At 39.4% G+C, this 17,700-nt stretch overlaps 1 protein-coding gene across 5 annotated transcripts in view; it reads right to left on the reverse strand.

Annotated features, from left to right (window-relative positions):
* TRIP12 (thyroid hormone receptor interactor 12) overlaps positions 1–17,700 on the reverse strand; it is a 122,028-nt gene that overhangs the window by 7,036 nt on the left and 97,292 nt on the right. For 3 of the 5 annotated variants that reach the window (XM_014525389.2, XM_014525393.2, XM_014525392.2), the window contains 13 exons: positions 17,535–17,686; positions 14,050–14,222; positions 13,440–13,513; positions 13,162–13,361; positions 12,194–12,321; positions 11,760–11,911; positions 9,953–10,095; positions 7,887–8,043; positions 6,267–6,365; positions 5,678–5,792; positions 4,965–5,119; positions 4,318–4,482; positions 2,182–2,346 (listed from right to left, as the gene is read on the reverse strand). In XM_014525389.2, the coding sequence (XP_014380875.1) occupies positions 2,182–2,346; positions 4,318–4,482; positions 4,965–5,119; positions 5,678–5,792; positions 6,267–6,365; positions 7,887–8,043; positions 9,953–10,095; positions 11,760–11,911; positions 12,194–12,321; positions 13,162–13,361; positions 13,440–13,513; positions 14,050–14,222; positions 17,535–17,686 (1,878 nt within the window). The remainder of the gene's footprint in view (positions 1–2,181; positions 2,347–4,317; positions 4,483–4,964; positions 5,120–5,677; positions 5,793–6,266; positions 6,366–7,886; positions 8,044–9,952; positions 10,096–11,759; positions 11,912–12,193; positions 12,322–13,161; positions 13,362–13,439; positions 13,514–14,049; positions 14,223–17,534; positions 17,687–17,700) is intronic. The other 2 variants (XM_014525391.2, XM_025191225.1) reach the window with 1 other exon arrangement.

Here is a 17,700-nt window from a genome sequence, read left to right on the forward strand (position 1 = left end):
AAAAATTTAGTTCACCCACCTCAATTTTGGGTATGTAAATATATTACACAAATATTTAAGAAATTCCCATTTCAGTTTTGGCTTTTAAAAAGATGCATCAAAGATATAAGCCATGGGCACAAAATCAGCCCAAAATGTGTATTTGACAATACAGCACTTAAAACCCAAGTTCAGTTTAGGTTATTTTACTTCTGGAGACTGCATTATGTTGGTATGTATCATTATCAAGGCAAGCATAAACAGAAATCCTTAAAGCCTTTATTAAGCAAAGTTCACTTGGTCTATTTTTTTTCTGTTGATAGTCACTGAAAAAATGACTTGGTATAAAAACAGTAACATGGGCCCCCAAAATATTTAACCCTATTACAACACTACTTCATAAATTAAAGAGTCACTAATTTTACCACCCCCATGAAATCCATCTTAAAAAAGGATTTGAAACAGGTGTTAAGGTTCTCCCCATCTGTAGTTGCATCCTCAGGCTTATACTAGGCTTCCAACTAAAGCATTGTGAATGCTGAAAGAGAACCTAGTAATGTATATATGCTCAGGCACTGGAAAATAAGCCTGATTATAGCACCCTAGTAGAAGAAAACCATCCATCAGAATTTCTAAATGTTTTTACATGGTAGCAATCCTTTACAGATAAGACTGGGCAAAGTAGCGTTAGGGATGTTGCCCACAGACATTCCACTGAATGTGTACGAACACCTTATCCACTCAAACTTTCCAGTAGTATTCACTGAGGACTGCACCTATCCCAAGTGTCCTCATATCTCCAACAAAAAATATAAAGGGCGGTATAATCTTAACCTCCTCTGCGTCATTTCCTTCACTAATACATAACCTACGTGTTAGTGTGGAGGGAGGGATAGAAAGCAAGTTATGAAATATGACTCTAAGAAATGTAAAAGTAACCACTTAGACTATGCAACTATACACATTCTACCAATGGTGACTCAGATAGATGTCGAGTCTAAATGAGCATAAGAAGAGCATTATCAAAACAAGAATCAGACTGTGATACTTCTACAATGACACTACATAGAGGGGTGCATATGGCCATCCTCCATTTCTCTGAAAGGGTCTGCACAAAGAAACTACTGATATTGCCTGATCTTGCAGTAAGGTGCAACTGAGAAGTCATATAAAAGTGGAAACCCAGGGACAAGTTTTCCTAGATCAACATGTGTTGAATTTTACTTGTAGCTTTCAGAGAAAGCGTTATTTCTAGGGTATCTCCTAAAAAGCCTAGTTTTATCTAAATAGGATGGCAGAGGCTCTATGCATACCTGAAGTGTGCAGCCTGGTAGAAGGAAAACAGGGAAATTAATTTGCTGATTAGAGTGGATACCAAATTATATTAGGCAGAAAAATGGAATGAGGTCTCAACTGCATCTCAATTGAGGTGTGTAAGGTGGTTTCTACTAGCAAAAATGCTGTTGCAATGGAAAAAATGAAAAAGAAAACTAAACCTGTAGCTCAAATCATATTTTTAGTCAGAAAAAATATTTAGGTTCCAAGATGACGCTTAGATGTTTGACTGCCAAATAAACCCTAATAAGGCAGGGATCTAGCTGCAGGACAGCAAAAAAGCCCTGAATTAGAGCAGAGTTAAGCCAAGCTGGCTGTGCAGTGGAGCCTAAAAACCAGTCCACAAGTCTTCATGGATAATAGGTATTCTAGTATGCCAGTATGTGAGAAAAATTTGATGATGTAGCCCACCCATACAATGGTAGTGACTCAACTCCCAACCACTCTGTAGCTTGAAGAGGCATGCAGTCATTTAAGCCAATGCTCTCCAGATCAAAATAAAAGTCCCTATTTACTTATCTTGCCCAATAATTTCTGCACCTGTTTTCCAAAGTGCAGGGAACATATAGCAGCCAGTAATACCTTGAGTTATCAAAGAGGCCCTCAAAAACATGCAGATTCTTTTATATTACTAAACATCTTTAAAAGTACAATACAATGTATATCCTTAAGACTCAAGAAATTCGCTCAAACAGTTTATCAAGAATTCAAATAAACTAAAGCAAGCAGCCAAAAACTACATTGTCCATCTTACAAAAACTAAATTTAAAATATCTGAAAGCAACTACTTGGAAGATTCTGAACAGAATTTTGTGAAAATTAAAAAAGAAAAAAAAAAAAGGGGGCCATAGCTTTGCTTTTACATACTCTGAGATACTCCTCTAAATTGTGGATTGTGACAGGTACATCTTTCCCCCCTTTTTTCAGCTCTATATTGGGAAACCCAGGAAGTGTGAAATCCAGGCCTAGATCTTCCACTGAACAGCCATTCATAGTAAGGGCCTCCAATGCATACTGTAGACTTTCTTTGGTCTAAAAAAGAAAAAAAAAAAATAAAGCCAGGAAGAACAAGTCATTTATATGAGCTTTCACAAAAGTGATTTCTAAAGATTTAATGTTAGACAAAATTCAACTCCTATAAAAGTTGGTATTGAAAGAATATTGTTGCATTACTGTTGCTGTAATATTTGCTTGTTTCATATGAGATGGTTATAAGACTACCTCATCATATACCTGCCTCAGCTGTGAACAAGTCTGTGGGCTTAAGCATAATTTTAACTGATATTTTTGGAAACTTTATTTCACTGTAGAATCCTTTATTTTAAGATTGAAGAGGTGATTAGCTGAGTTAGTCTGAATCAGGCAGAAGGTAGAATAAGAGGCACTTGCACTTCAGAGGCAAATTCTTAGCATTTGAGGGAGTAAGTAGTTGCCTATGAAAATTTATGCCTCTCTGAACCAATTATTCCCAAAGTGCTAGCCTGATCTGCCTTCTGTCTCACTTGGGCTAGGGACAGACGTTACACATAAACCAGTTTAAAAGTGATCAGAAACTGGTTTAAACCTGTAACAGAACAGAAGATCAGTGCACATAAACCAGTTTCAAAATGGCTGAAACTAGTTTAAGATAAACCTGGTTGAATGTAGTCTCAGACTAAACTGATTTGGGTCAAACCAGTTTATGCAACTTCTGTCCCAGGCCCCTTCCTGGTTTAAGTTAAATCAGAGTCCTCTACCATCCCAGCATGCTCCACAGTCCTGGGCTGGGCTGTCTGTTCCAGCCAAGCAGGGTTAGCTCCACCCTTCTCCTCCCTCACCGGAGCACTACTACTGTTGGGTCTGCTTGGTATTGGACAAAAGCCCTTGGCAGGCATCTCCAGTCCCCCTTTTCCTGCTGCTGGTACAGCAAGGGACTCGGGGGAGGGGGGCCAAATCTCAGTAGCCTGAGGAGAAGTGGGGGTTTAATCCCCTGATTGCAAGGGAGGGCAGCACAGGTATCAATAGCTTCGCTCGTGCACCCAGGACTGCAGGAACCAGATGCCAGTAGCCTGAAAGGAGGGGCTTAATCCCCCCATTGCAGGCAGCAGCAGCAGCAGAGGGGCACTGACACAGCACCCTGGGCCAAGTCCCTCTGAGGAGCAGCCAGCTGGCCGCAGGGAGAGGACAGGGAGGGAGGATGTGACCTGGCTGCAGGGGAGGGGGGACTGGGGGAGCCGAGGCTAGGTATGGAGCCTGATGACCACTGCCTCCCACTGCAGCAGTGCAGCCCAGGTGGTGTGGGTCAGCACCTGCTGCCTCCCACCTCCAGCCCTGTGCAGGGGCCACAGTTTACAGGCAGGCTACAGAACGGCCCCCTGCCCCCTCCCTCTCCCCCTAAGGCTACCAGGGTCTGGCCCCACCCCTGCCAGCCAGCAAGGGGGGGGGCAGGGCTGGGGACCCCTGACGGGCTGCTTCCCCCCTCCCCCTCCAGACAGACCCCAGCTGGGGCCCCTGCAGGTCAGGGTGGGTGTTTAAAACCCTCCCCAGTCACACACAGGCCTGCCCACGTGCCCCCTCAGCTCAGTTTCCCTCCAGCTAAGGGCTCCTTCTAGTGCTCCCCAGCTTCTGGCCCAAGCCACTGCAGGCATGTGCCTACATTTCCAGAGTCAAAAGTGAATGTCTACTCACTTGCAAATTGGTTCAATCTCCACAGGTTAGACTAACCTGCAAAGACTGAATCAATTAGGGATCCAAGTTTTCTAATGTCTGTCCCTAGCCTTTAAGATTGGTATGAAAAACGCATTTTAAAGCAGAATGAAAATATTTAGCTTCATTCAAATATGATACCAAGAATTAAAGTTATTCTGCTTAGCCATTTTTAGCAATTTTTTTTCCCCCAACTTATTTGTTATTCCTATTCCTTTCATAAAATGCAGCCATGGTAGTCCAACTATGGTTAGTTCACAAGAGCTGAAAATAAATAAGTAAAGGCTAGTCTTTTCTGTCTCATATCTACTTTCTTACCTGTGTTTTATCTTGTTCAAGTCTTTTTTTCTGTCTCACAATATCTTCAAGATGATATATTGATTTGGCTACCACTGGATCAATACTAAACAAGTCATGTGAGGTTAAGGAAGTTTCCTGTCGTAACATCCACTTGTAAAAAGGAAGGCCAAGGGGAAGGTCCACCTGGAAGTAAAAAACAACATTTTTGGTTTTTTCCTCCTGATAGTTAAAGTTTTGAAACTATTTTTTGCATGGAAGTTTTGTTGTTTCACCTCTTTATATTCAAGAAGTGAAAGTGAACAGTACTGCTAACACTACTTGAACAAGCTGAGTGTTGTACACTTTTTGTAATAGGAAACATAAAAAATGCATAGTAGAAAAAAAGTTACAATAACGTCTTCAATGTTATGTTGATATATATTAGCTATACATTGTCAATATAAATGCAGCAGCAACACTGTTCAATATCACATTGTACCATGAATCACTCTGAAGGTCCATTAGTCCCTACAAAATTTTGTAGACTGTAAAATGACTAGGTATGCAAATGCCTGATTTGGGAATTAACATTAAAAACCTTATGACTTAGCATTTCACATTTTGTGGACTTCATGTTGCATTTTTGGTTGCAAGAAAATATGGCTCAAAAATCAATTTTGTCTCACCAATCTAAAATCCATGATAGCCTTGGCCATTAGTTTTCCTAAGAAGCGGAACTTCATTTTAACTTTTGCGATGTGTGCTGGTTTAGCTGTTCTACCAAAGGGAAGTGCGAACAATCCTTGTAGATTATGAATATACTTGGTGCCTTCTTGGCTTCCTGTTGAAAGCAAAATGGATGAATTCAGTGCATGCAACAGGCCAAAATAACCTAACATTTAGGATAAAAGTATTACTAAATTAACATTTAACATTTCCATTCCACCCAATGTGGTTACAAAATTTAAACAACTCCTTATAGCATGTGCAAAGGAAACAAGTCTTTGAATAATGCATGATGAACTGCACTAGAGGTGGATTTAATTTACTAAAGCAAATTCTAACTCTACTTTGATTAAAGTATAAAGTTTTATGAATGCACTGGGGGTAATCGTCCAAATCTCACAGTAAAATAAATAAATAAAATAAAGTCAACTTATGGGTATTATTTTCTAATATAAATGAAGTTTAAGGACCATTACCTACGTTTTTCAATGTACAAACATGTTTTAGAGGTATGAGAACCAAAAATGACAGTTCTTTAGCTTGAAAATGAAATTTTACATTTAGTATGTTTCTGGATAGAACTTAAGTTTACAGTTGAAAAAATAGTTAAATACTATTCTTCACCCCCCTCCCCGGCCAATAAAATATATTGATAGTTTAAAAAGTGAGTTACCTTTTGGATTCGCTAGAGTTACTTCTTCTCCTCTCCAGAGGCCTAAATCCGCTCTCTGTAGTTCCTGAGATACAAGTGCATAAAACTCCAGTGTAGGGCCCAGACCGGTACCAACCTTTACAAAAGGGTAATTTCTCATTTTAGATCTGGTTTGAAAGTTAAAATCTTGACAACTTTAAGTACAAGCTGTACAGCATGGAAATATTATTTCTCTGTTAAAGAAAGCTTAATCCTTTCTCCAGTCAAAAAAGCTAACTACAAATAACAGCCATTAAAAATGAAGAAAATCAAAAAGAATACATACACTGGGAGGAACACTGACATAGTGACTGACTTATAAAATGGAGAGAAGTGCAGATGTACTTGCCTAAAGTTAGAAACATCTTCTAAAAAAAAAAACAAAAAACCAAATCTGACTGATTAACTTAAAAAATCAACAGGCTTGACGATGGAAAAAAAATCATTTTTCCCAGCTTATCAGAAAGACAGCAAGCACTCAGCTATACTTTGATTAAGTCAATGAAGGTTACTGGAAGTCTGACAAAAATCACTGCAAAGGGTCTCTTTAATCAAAATAGCCATTACTTACTTCATTCTCATACTGGATTTCCAACATGGCTCTTGAACTGCCTAGATCTTGCATCACAGATTCCGCCTGTTTCAACAGTTCATCTCTGTTCACAGTGCGCTACACAGAAATTTTAGGTAAGGTTAGGTTTCCAAGCCCCATTTCCTTATCAAGCAAGACAGTTACAACAGGAAGCAGAGGAGAAGTTTGTATAGCTCTTTTCTCTTCCCACAATTCAAATAAAATGGATTTGCCTTTAATGTGTCATTTATACTTCATTGGAATAAGCAAGCAGTGATTTCCACATGAAAATGGTTCAGCTGAAAAAAGTATTAACGTTTCTTCCATATCAGATTCTTCACTCAGATCATTACGCCTTAGTCAGTAGTATTCTTGTTCTGATCTAAAGAAACAGTTCAAGCCCCAACACTAAAACTAGTGCACTAGAATAGAGGTTGATGGATGTTGCTGCCTCCAGTCACTCCAACAGAATGTGTGGGGACTGTGTGTGAATAGGCAGGAAGAGAAATAAGATATACCTATGACCCTTTAAAAATGGTCCCTGCTCTCCTCCATGTAGACTTGAGGTGACTGAAGTTGCAAGCTGGATTGGCAGGTTGCAGTACATCCTTCCACGTGTGCAAAGAAAGTACTGACTAGCTCTTCCCCACCCTATACCTGCAGATGCCATCTGAGCTAAAAAAATGAAAAAGCATCTCCTAAAAACTAAAGTAAGTGGGGAATGGAGTTAAGGCTGTTAACATCTGGTTTAGCGTGGAGACTGCTCCTTCATCTTGTCTGAAAGGTACGCAACAGGTCCCAAAAACAGTGCTGGGACTCTAACTGGGCAGGAGACCAACAGTAACTCTGCAGTAAGTAAAATGAATTACAGAGGAAGGCTGTCCAATGCAGGTCAAGTTACTTCTGAGAGTTCCCAGTTGTATTAAAAAGTTGCAGCCTAACTAAACTATGTACCCACTTTTCTTTCTTCTTGCAGTTTCTGAAATTATAAACTTCTCCATTCTTTTCTATTAGCCTCTAATGACTACCAAGGAAGTAATTAAATATCTAAGATTCAGTTTTATCATCATGTTTTAGTCTATAATTATGCTCTGTATCAAGGGATATTCAAGTCCTAAGAGTGCATTACACTTGGTACCTAACCCTATAGATACACAATACTGAACCAGAAATAAAAGTTTTAATGATACTGGCAGAGAGAGATATAAATAGTATCCCACCAGAAAAGTAATAACTTAGAAAGGAAGCCTGAAGTGCTCACATCCACACAAAGTAGTATAGCACAAAACATTTTTTGAAAGCAAGTTCCTATAAATTCCACAGACTGGCAATGCCTCCAGGAATCAGACACTTAAGGTTAGCTCAGGAAGAGCTATCAAGCTTGTTTCTACCCCAGCTTCCCAAAGGTAGGTAGAGCATATTCCCTCACATTTCTGGAAGGTTGCCATGCCAGTAAAAATAGACTTCATCTAAAACGTCTCCTTATGTACACGCTAACAATATTGAGGTGGGGTCAGTTTGAGCCAAATGGCTTTAAAAAATAAATTTTACTTCAAGTGGAAGAATGATCATTATGGAAAGAACTAGCTATTCATTTGCAACATGAATTTTGGTACTTACTTTTTTCCTGTCCAGTCGGGGTGCTACTCTGCTATCCTGAGAATCTGACTGATTGATTTCTGGATTAGTGTCTAGTAATCTCTGCATGGCTCGATCACGATCAAAAGCAGTTACATAAAACAGCATTTGCCGAGTGTCGAATGGAAAGAAAAATGGGCTGTAAAGAATTGGAAGAGTTAGCTTGTAGTCTGAGTTTACGGAGATTGAAGAGGGAGTTAATTATGCCCACAACTGTAGGATTAACATACTAATGCACACTGGAAGTTATTTTTCCCCAGTATAAAATAAGAACTTCCCAAACTTTGAAATAACTGAACTCTAGCTAAAACTGCGGCAAGAACTTTGCATAGTGGTCATAGTTGAAAAACCCATAATTAGAAATCCAGACAATTCAGTGTGAAATTTAAACTAAAAATACCCCTGGTATTTCAGAATATGAATCTGCACCGTGGGTGCATCTACACACGCTCTTTACTGCAGAGTAGACTAATTAGCTGTGCAGTAAAGTGTCACAGTCTACATGTGTGCCTGTATTAGGGCACAGTAAATTAACTCTGCTGTAAGGTAATACTGTTGGGGACAATAATAGGTGGTTACTAAGTTCTGGAGTAAGCAACTGCACTGAAATCCACGTGTAGACAGTGATGGGGCTGGCTGGGGCATAAGCGTGCTGTAGTGTTGGGGTTGCCTGCTGCCTAGCCACAAGGCTCCATACTTTTGCACACTCATGCCCCAGCCAGCCCCTCTGCCTTTTGACACTGCCACATCGGGCTGACCACCCCCCTTCCCCCCACAAGCTTGCTTGCCAGCTTAGAGCTGCTCTGCCTCAAATTGCTACTGTACTGGGGGCACATGTAGACGCTGCACTTGGGAGCAGCATACTCCGATTCAAACAGCTCTGGAGTTTATCCCTTCACATTAATTGCACATGTAGATGTACCCAGTTAGTGTCAATATTCTTCCAGCCTCTCCTACTTTTGGATCATATTTAAGTGCTCATAGCCTGTGGCTCTGGATGTTACAAGTTTGAAGAAGTCACTTTACTGATACCCCACCTGTACCCTTCTCTATCCTCATGATTTTTCAGAAAGGTTTTTTAAAAATCCATTGGTCTGCAAAAGATAATTATTCAGAAGACACCACATCTCTTCTGGAATTTCAAGAGTACTACTGAAATAAGAATGCATTAAATTAGCTGCAAGGGTGCATTTTATTCACCCTGACTCATTCATTTACACTGTGAATTTCATAACCTGGACTATACATATATGCGCGTGCACGCATGCACACACACACACACACACACACACACACACACACACACACTAACTATATGTTGCATTTGCAGAAAATTCCTCTCTCAAACCGAAATATGGAGGACGCAATGCACTTGTTTGGGAAAAAAAGGCCAAAATAAACAGTTACAAGACAGAGTATACATTTTCAGTTTTTAACCACCTGTTATAGTCAAGGAAAGTTGCTTCAGTTACTTTTTTCCTCAGGCATAATACCGTTTTAAATCTCCCAGTTGTTAACATAGGCATAATTCAATTATTTGTATTGTTTTAAGGATCACCGAGTTTCCTAATTTCAAATCAGTATTTGTTACTCAGATGCAATATATTACATTTTAACTCTGAAACTCCAGCATTAAACATTTCCAAACCTTAACATCAGTTTAATGATTTTATCATTTACCTATTTAATTTCACTAAATCACATTTTAAGTCAAAAGAACATGCATTTAAAGTTTTGGCAACCATAGTGCTGAATCTTTGAAAAAACATGGAGTCTGAGTAGTAATCTCAAATGTGAATAATGACCCTTTTCATTCCAAATTGGAATCAATCTAAATATATTTAAGTACTAATTTAAGAGTCATGCAATATCTTTTATTTTAAGACTCAGCCACAAATCATTTAACTTAACTACCTTACCTATGTATCAGGAAATCAGAAATGGTATTTAATCTAAAACAAAGAAGGTTATACTTTGAACAGTAAAAATGCAGAGCAACTCATTAAACTCAAACTTTAACAGGCTGCAGAAAGCAAATGTTTTCATACCAGGTTTTTCCAAGCTCTGTCAGCCATGTTGGTATGTTTCCTGTCATGATTACCAATGGATCCTGAAGCTGTCTGTTTGCTTTTGCTGTCAGTTTACTGTTGATAAATTCTGAGGTCGGAATAATCTCCTTACAGATCGCATTCTGTGATGTTAAATAAAAAAGTCAAACACACCCATAAATGCAATGTCTTTTTAGAGAGGTATTGGAAGTAACAATACCAGGTCTTCCTAATTTTCTTTTCATTATACAAATGCTTCACCAGTCAGATTTTTTTTTCCACTGTGGTTGGTTTGACCAAGGCTGATCAACATGCTATCCAAAGGACCTACCAACCACTCCTTTACCTCTTTGAAGAAGAGTGATTTTTGAGGAGGTTTGAGGGAAGAAGGAATTTTACAAATTTGATGAAAATGATACACTGCAGAAGCTTAAGTAATCTGCAGAAAATCCTTGAGCAGCAAGAGTTCAGCAACTTTACCAGAGGATAAATATAAGGGGCAAAAGGTAAAGTTGCTGAACTCTTGCTGCTCAAGGATTTTCTGCAGATTACTTAAGATCCCCAATACACCTCTTGTATCCCACTATTTTATGGACAGAAGGGCCATTAGAGGTATTCCTGAATGCAGTTTTTGCCACCGCACATAGTGATCAGTACATAATTAGTGTCATATAGAATTTAGTAAATATTTTCTAAACTTATGTTAAAAAGGTAACCATTTAAATGTACTAGGAATACCTTTTTTACTAAGTGTACCTCTGGCGGCCCCCTTTTTAGTAAGTGTACCCCTGGGATTGGGGGGGGGGAAGGGTGCCTGGCCAGATGGTGAGCAAGCAGGGGAGGGGGGTGAGCAGCTAGACAGCGAGGTTGGGGGGGCAAGCAGCACCTGTGCTGCCCACAGGAGGGTGCTGCTGATCTTGCCCTGACCTGCCCCTGCTCCTTTGCAGGCAGCAGTGCTCCATCCCCACCTGCCCCCCAAGTACCCTCTGGGACCTTTCAAAGTGTCCCTAGGGGTACGCATACCCCCGACTGACAACCCCTGCACTACAGGCAAGGATTTTTGTGGGTGATTTATAGTTTATTGGATCAATGGTTGGATCAATTGGAGCATGGTTTGGATCAAATGCTCAAATACAAGACATTCTTCATCAGGTTTTTACCAGGTGACCCAATGAAGATTGCCTTACATTTGAACTAACTTTATCCCAACCATGCAGTTGGGTCCAATAAACTATAAAATCACCCACAAAAATTCTTGCTTGTTGCTTAATTCTCAGACCATTATGGTTACAGCATGACTCCAACACTACCATTTAAATGTACATAATTTTAAAAAGTGTTGCTTAATAAGCAATGTGAAACTAAATTTTCAGATAGATATGCAACTAGCGATTCACAGCATCCAAGTCCTATTAATGCTTTGATTTTACATACAAAGAGTGGAAACACCAAGTTAGGATACTTTAAAACACTAACATTTATAGTTGATCCAATATAAAACTTGTTAGCCAGAGCGTTCACACTAAACTGCTTTGACTGTAAACCTTTCATTCACATTTCAAGTTACAGAATCATAGTTCTACTCCAGGGGTAAAGGAGTAGACAGGGGAAACAGTTATATTGGTTCAACTGAGATGTATTCTTAAGTAACAAATCTCCATCCTATCCTCTTTTGTAATGGTTCGATGTTTAGGCCGCATGTCAAATTTTTGTTTTACTCATTCTGTATATTGCCTCAAAAATATAGGCCTCTGGCAACAGGCACCTGTTGGAGAAAGTCTTGAAAAAAATAAAATGTTTTACTCACATCATACAAATAATACCAATATCGACTGATAGCATGTAAAACTCTCAAGAGGAGGATAACATCTAATGAAGGATCTTCAAATGTTATGTTTTCTGGTGGTATAGATATGAGGTAAACTTCCAAAGGATTTAATACTGATGGGCACACACCATCTAGTAGGGAGAAAAAAGGCACACATTTCTACTGTCAAACAGATCAACTGCTTAGCCAAACAAAATCAAATCAATGAAAAATTAGCAGTCCATACTTGTACTTTGCTGGGTTTTTTTTAGACCAGTTACTCAAATTTAAATCCTTCTAAAACTCAAGAGTAACTAATATGGAAACCAATGCATACAATATAAGAAAATCTTTCTTTAAAGCATCTGATCACCCTTTCCCCACTGGAATTTTCACAGGTGAGCCCTGCCCATGCCCATGTGACAAGTGCTTACCGTGCCACAACTCATCATGCTTTTTTGAGTTTCTAGGAGAAGTTTTTGTGGGAGCAGTTTGTGCCCTTCCTCTTTTACCCCCAACACAGTCCTTGTTACCATCTTCATCCTCTCGCACTGGTTTGTACCTAAAAATTGTGAACCATTTAAAATAAAAAGTGATTTTGGGTAACTAAAACCTGTGAAACCAAAAGCAAAAGTGGCAGCTCTCAATTAGGGTGCCAGCATTTTATTTAAAATGACAAAAGTTAACAATGCATTTGATTTTGGCCCAAACATGCTATTTTTTTTGCCAAAAAGGAACCTGAACCATATTGAGAAAAAGTCACCAGCTTCATATTGGAAAAGTGATGAGGCAGAAGCAATAATCAATGTAAAAATTATGTTTGTTCTTTAATATCAGTTTCACAGTGTGGCACACTATACTATATTGTGTGGAGCTGCTACAGACAACGACTTTCAAACATTTTTAGTGCAGTATATGGTGAGATTACTACAAATGTAGAAACCGTACAACCAATACTTAATGCACTGCATGATTAGAGGAGATCTTCAAATAAAAAAAAAAAACCTCAGAATTTCTTTTAGTGATACCAAATTAATATTTGCAAATTTCAGACACTCCCTAGTGTTTGTAATAGTCTGCAATTAGAAAACAGTATATTCTTCAATACAGCTTCTTCCATTTGAGGTAAGCATCCCTTTAAAATTTCCAAAGCAGTATATCAACTCCCCTCCTATGAGCTGGAATTCTTTAGCTTGTGCCGATTAGAATCAGCAAACACGCCCTTCCTATGCAAACCACTGAAAAAAAATTCAAAATCAAGTTTATCACCAGGTAAAACATTTGCTTAAGATATTTAAAGATAGTTTAACAGTTTGGGATCCTACAAACGTATTTCTCAGTCTCAATTATCCAGGCAGTACTTTTGAGAGAGATTCTTCCTTGCTCCCTTTGGCCAGCTTACCAAATGGTGTGCGTCTTTGTCCAAATTCCAGCTCTTCCTAATGGGTTGCTTTCATCATCTGTAGACTCTCTCTCCTCCTCAGCCTGTAAACTATATTGTCTAACTGCTTGATATACAGTCATATTATATGGCAGCAAATGATCTCCAATGTAAAACTGCAGTCGGTGTCTCACATTCCCTGAATTTAAGAACTGAGCAGCCTAAATAAAGCAAAACAAAGATTTTGTAGCTGATCCATTAGCTTAGTCATACATTCCATAGCAAGAATAGCAACTTACCAAAGATTCATCTATTTCTTCATCTGATCCATCATCATCACTATCCTCATCATCCTCTCTCACTCTTCCATATCCTAACAAAATAGGTTGAATATCCTTATTTGCACTTCATTTTAGTAATGCATTACCTTCAATCATGTACATGATAACCCCAAACTACTCTTCCAAACAATTTATACATTCAAGAATGAATCGCTCTCCAATATAGATATCTAATTGTTAGGGGATAAGTTTCAGAGTCATCTGTTTGACTATGGCACCAGCACTGAAAGTGCATGCAAAAAAACAAAAAATACACCTGCAGTCTGCATGATGATCCAGAGATTAGAAAAGTGTAACCTGCATGCAACAAGGAGCTATCTGGTAGAGAGAGAAGATTCTTGCTGCTAGGGGGAGGAAATCTAGACAGCTATAAAATGAAGATTAAAAAAAAAAAATGTAATTGCCTGCTTGTTTTATCTTCTGCCCTGACATGACACTTTTTCAGAAATCATACTAAATGGAGTCTGACTCTACAAACTATTTGTTTTGGATTAGGTAAAAATACTGAGAACCATCAACATGCATGGCACTGCACAAGGGTTAAAAAAAATCATTAAGATGTAAATACCTCTAACAACAAGGTATCTTTCAATGGCCTGTACCAAAGCCAGGGGATCTATCTTCACAGGTCCACCTTTCCATTGTTTCACATTAGCACAATCTGGATGTCTCTGCAGCTGGCATTTTAACTGATGTGTGTTGAAAAATTTTAAAGCTTGGGATCCTCTGTTGAGAGAAAAACTCAAGATAATTTGTGAATAAAGTTGCTACAGTTATTCTATTCTCTTATTTGCATTAGCAACATATTATACAAAACATATAGGGTCTCATTTACATAGAAATATTTGAAAAAAAATTCTCACTTAGCTCTGTTTTAAAAAATATGGAGAACTGTGAACCTTAAGTGTACATCTTTTCAGATTACTGAGCTTGGCTGCCTAACACCAAAACCAAATTCCAGATTATGGACCTATATAAAAAAATATCAGGATTTCAGAGAGAGTGGGTTTTTTTTGTTTTTTGGGGGGTTTTTTTAGTAAATGAAAAGGAGAGGGGAAAAAAAAAAAGCAAGCCACAAGGCACCTAAACTGAATGCAGTTTTAGTTGCCTATCATCAGGGATCTGGGTTTTCTGTTTGCCATGGCAAAAATGTAGTAAAACATGGATTTTCTCATTTTAAGGAGGAAAACCTGGATTTCCTCTGTTAAAGGAGAAAAATGCAGGAAATTGTTGGTTTCCCCTTGCAGGCTGGAAGAGTTGCAGCTTGCAAGGGGCTGGGGGGAACAGGAGGAGGACAGTCAGGCAGGGGGCACCATGTGCATGTACATGCACATGACCACCAGGCAGCCTGGAGAGCAGCTCCTGCAGGTAAGTCAGGGCGGGACTGAGGCCCCCATAGTGAGGGATGGAGAGAGGAAGTTGAACAGGGCTGGGGCTAGTGCCGAGCCTGGGTGATGCTTGGGACCCAGGACCAGAATGCATGGCTGTAGGGCCCCGGCAGGAAGTGGAACAGAGCCACAGGTGACGCATCGGGGGGGTGGAAAGAGGGCTGGTTCCCCACTGCTGCATGCACTCCCAGGGAAGCCTGGGGGGCACGGGCCCACCAGATGTGTGAGGTGGGGGCGGGCTGCCTGCTGTGGGCTCAGGCTCCCCACCATGCTGCCCCCCCCACCAGGCCTAGTGGGTGGGACCTGGCATGGGAGGGCAGAGTGAAACCGGGTGGGGGGGAAGCTTGGTGATGCCACCACGAGCCAAGTGCTGCTATGGCGAGGCTCTCCTTGTCCACCTGGCAGCAGTGGGATGTACAAGTCCGTGACACCACTCTCGCTGATGCCAAGTGGGCCTCACCATGGCAAAGTTTGGTTTGCAGTGGCAGAACTAAGCTTCCCTGCCCTACTCTACCACACCGGGTCTTGCCCACTGGACTGACAATGCTGCAGGAGGAGGGTAGCCGGCCAGGAAACCCGAGCCCACAGCAAGCAGCCTGCACCCACCTGCCCACAGGATCCACTCTGGCTGTGCTGTCCACAGAGAGGAAGCCATGCTCTATACAGTGCTCCACTGCAGCAGCCACTGCCTCCAACAGGTAGCAGGCGGGATGCTTGTCTTCAAATCAGTTTCAAGTCTCACTGAAATGTTGATGCACCCCTACCCCACATCCATTGTGTTACTCTTATGTTGTACCATACTTTTCACTCTTCTATTCCATTTATCCTTAAGTTTTGACTTTGTTTCTAATTTGTTTGCCATCACTTGTGTGTACTGATCTCCACTTACTGGGTCCACTTTAGTCTTTATATATGCTCTGCTTTTCATTTCTCTGTATTTATGCAGTCACAGCTTACTTTTCTACAAACAGTGTAGTTTGAAAAAATTAGACCTCCTGACTGGTGCCACTCCCATCTCCAAATTCTAATGGAAAAGACAGTTTCTGCCTCTTTTGCTCAGATGTTACCCAGGATTGGAAAAGTATAACAATCAAGTAACAGCTCTAACATACAGCATTTTGCTAGGATTTATATTCCAAGTATGTTAAAGATTTTGCTTTTATAAAACAAAGTTTTTTTATTGTGTTGACTGCTTAATCAAGTTGCACACACTAAAAAAAGATTTTAAGGAATTTCTGAAGTGCACAGTATTTGCATGCCATTCAGAAGTCACCATTTTCTCCTTTCCAACTAATAGATTAAAATTTGTGACACTGAATACTGGCATCAACACAAGTTAAATGTTTATGCAGAAAAGTTAAATACAAACTTTGAATATTCAAACTGGAGAGTAAAACAGCTTTTAAATTATTTTAAAATTTGTATTATTTTGGTAACTATAAGACTCAATAATGGACCAGGACCCAATCATACCAAAGAACCACCTACCACTTCTTCCCATTTCTATCTAAAAGGGCAAATACCTTGGTATCTGTTAGTCTAAGTTACAATTCATCTGAATACACATGCTATTTATCAACAGGAAGTAAAGTGGTCAATGCTGAAAATAGTTTCCAAAAACTGAACTGACAGAAAAATACCTTCAGTTAATCAACACATTTTTTCATGTTATTCCATATAAACCATTGTTATTTCTCAAGACACTCAAGTGGCTTAAATCCCAAGTGATTTACAAATTGCTCCCAAACTTACCTTTAAAGTTTATATGATTTATCACCGCAAATTAGAAGCACGCCGCATGTCCCATAATTACAGAAAGGGTGTAGCTTAGACTTTTACACAAATTTTAAATCTTAGTAAAATCAAGCAGAACACCTATAGTGATTTTGAAACCTTTCCACAAACATGTTTACATAGTTTTTAAATAACAAGCAACTGTCACCCAACTGCATCAATGCCCAGGAAAAAAAATTTTTTTTTAAATTCATCAGTCAGGGTAAGCAATAAGAGCACATTTTTCTACAACATTGTGTTGGATAGCGGTTCTCAAAACACATTAGACACATGGCATTCCTTGGAATATGCCAGCTCTTAGCTTTCATTCACTTTTTCACTATGGAAAAAATAGAGGAATTCTTCTATAGCAAAGAACTCAAAGACAACAACAGGTTAGAAGGTTTTTTACATTATGGATTCCAATTTAAAAACTGGGTTTATCTTGTGAATCATTTGTAGGTGTTTGCACAATCTCATTGTGATATTATGCAGCACTTTTTAAAAGACTTTATGGAACATTGGTGCGGAACAATTTTCAGCTTAGATCTAAGGCCAAATTAAAAAAGGTGAGTATGCCAAATTAGAAACACAGAAGTGATTCTGCAGAAACAAGAACAAGTTTCAAGAGGCTTAGCATTTGAATGCTATACATCTCTACCTCTAACATCTTGAATGCTTCTTTAAATCACAGATTTTAAGTGATCACTCAAAATAACTAAAATACACTTCAAACTATTTGCTGAAAACAAAATGTTAGCTGCATAATAGTCTCCCAAAGAAAAAGGGGACATAATTCTCCCTCACCTCCTAAAGCAACCAGAATTGGAGGTGGTGCTGGAAAAAACAGAGGCTCTCAGCAAAAAGGGGTTACCTGAGCATTAATGCTTACCTGCTCCCTGTTCCATTTCCACTTGGGAAATCATGCACTTTGACTGGAAACTGCTCCATCTGACTGAGGCAGTTGTTCATTTTGTGCACTAATGCCAACAAAGGTGCATTTTCTAATGGCTCTAATCTTCCAAGGGGTTCTTCTCCAGGAAGCTGAAATTTAAGTT

Source organism: Alligator sinensis, unplaced genomic scaffold (assembly GCF_000455745.1).
Source record: "Alligator sinensis unplaced genomic scaffold, ASM45574v1 scaffold792_1, whole genome shotgun sequence".
Classification (NCBI taxonomy): Eukaryota; Metazoa; Chordata; order Crocodylia; family Alligatoridae; genus Alligator; species Alligator sinensis.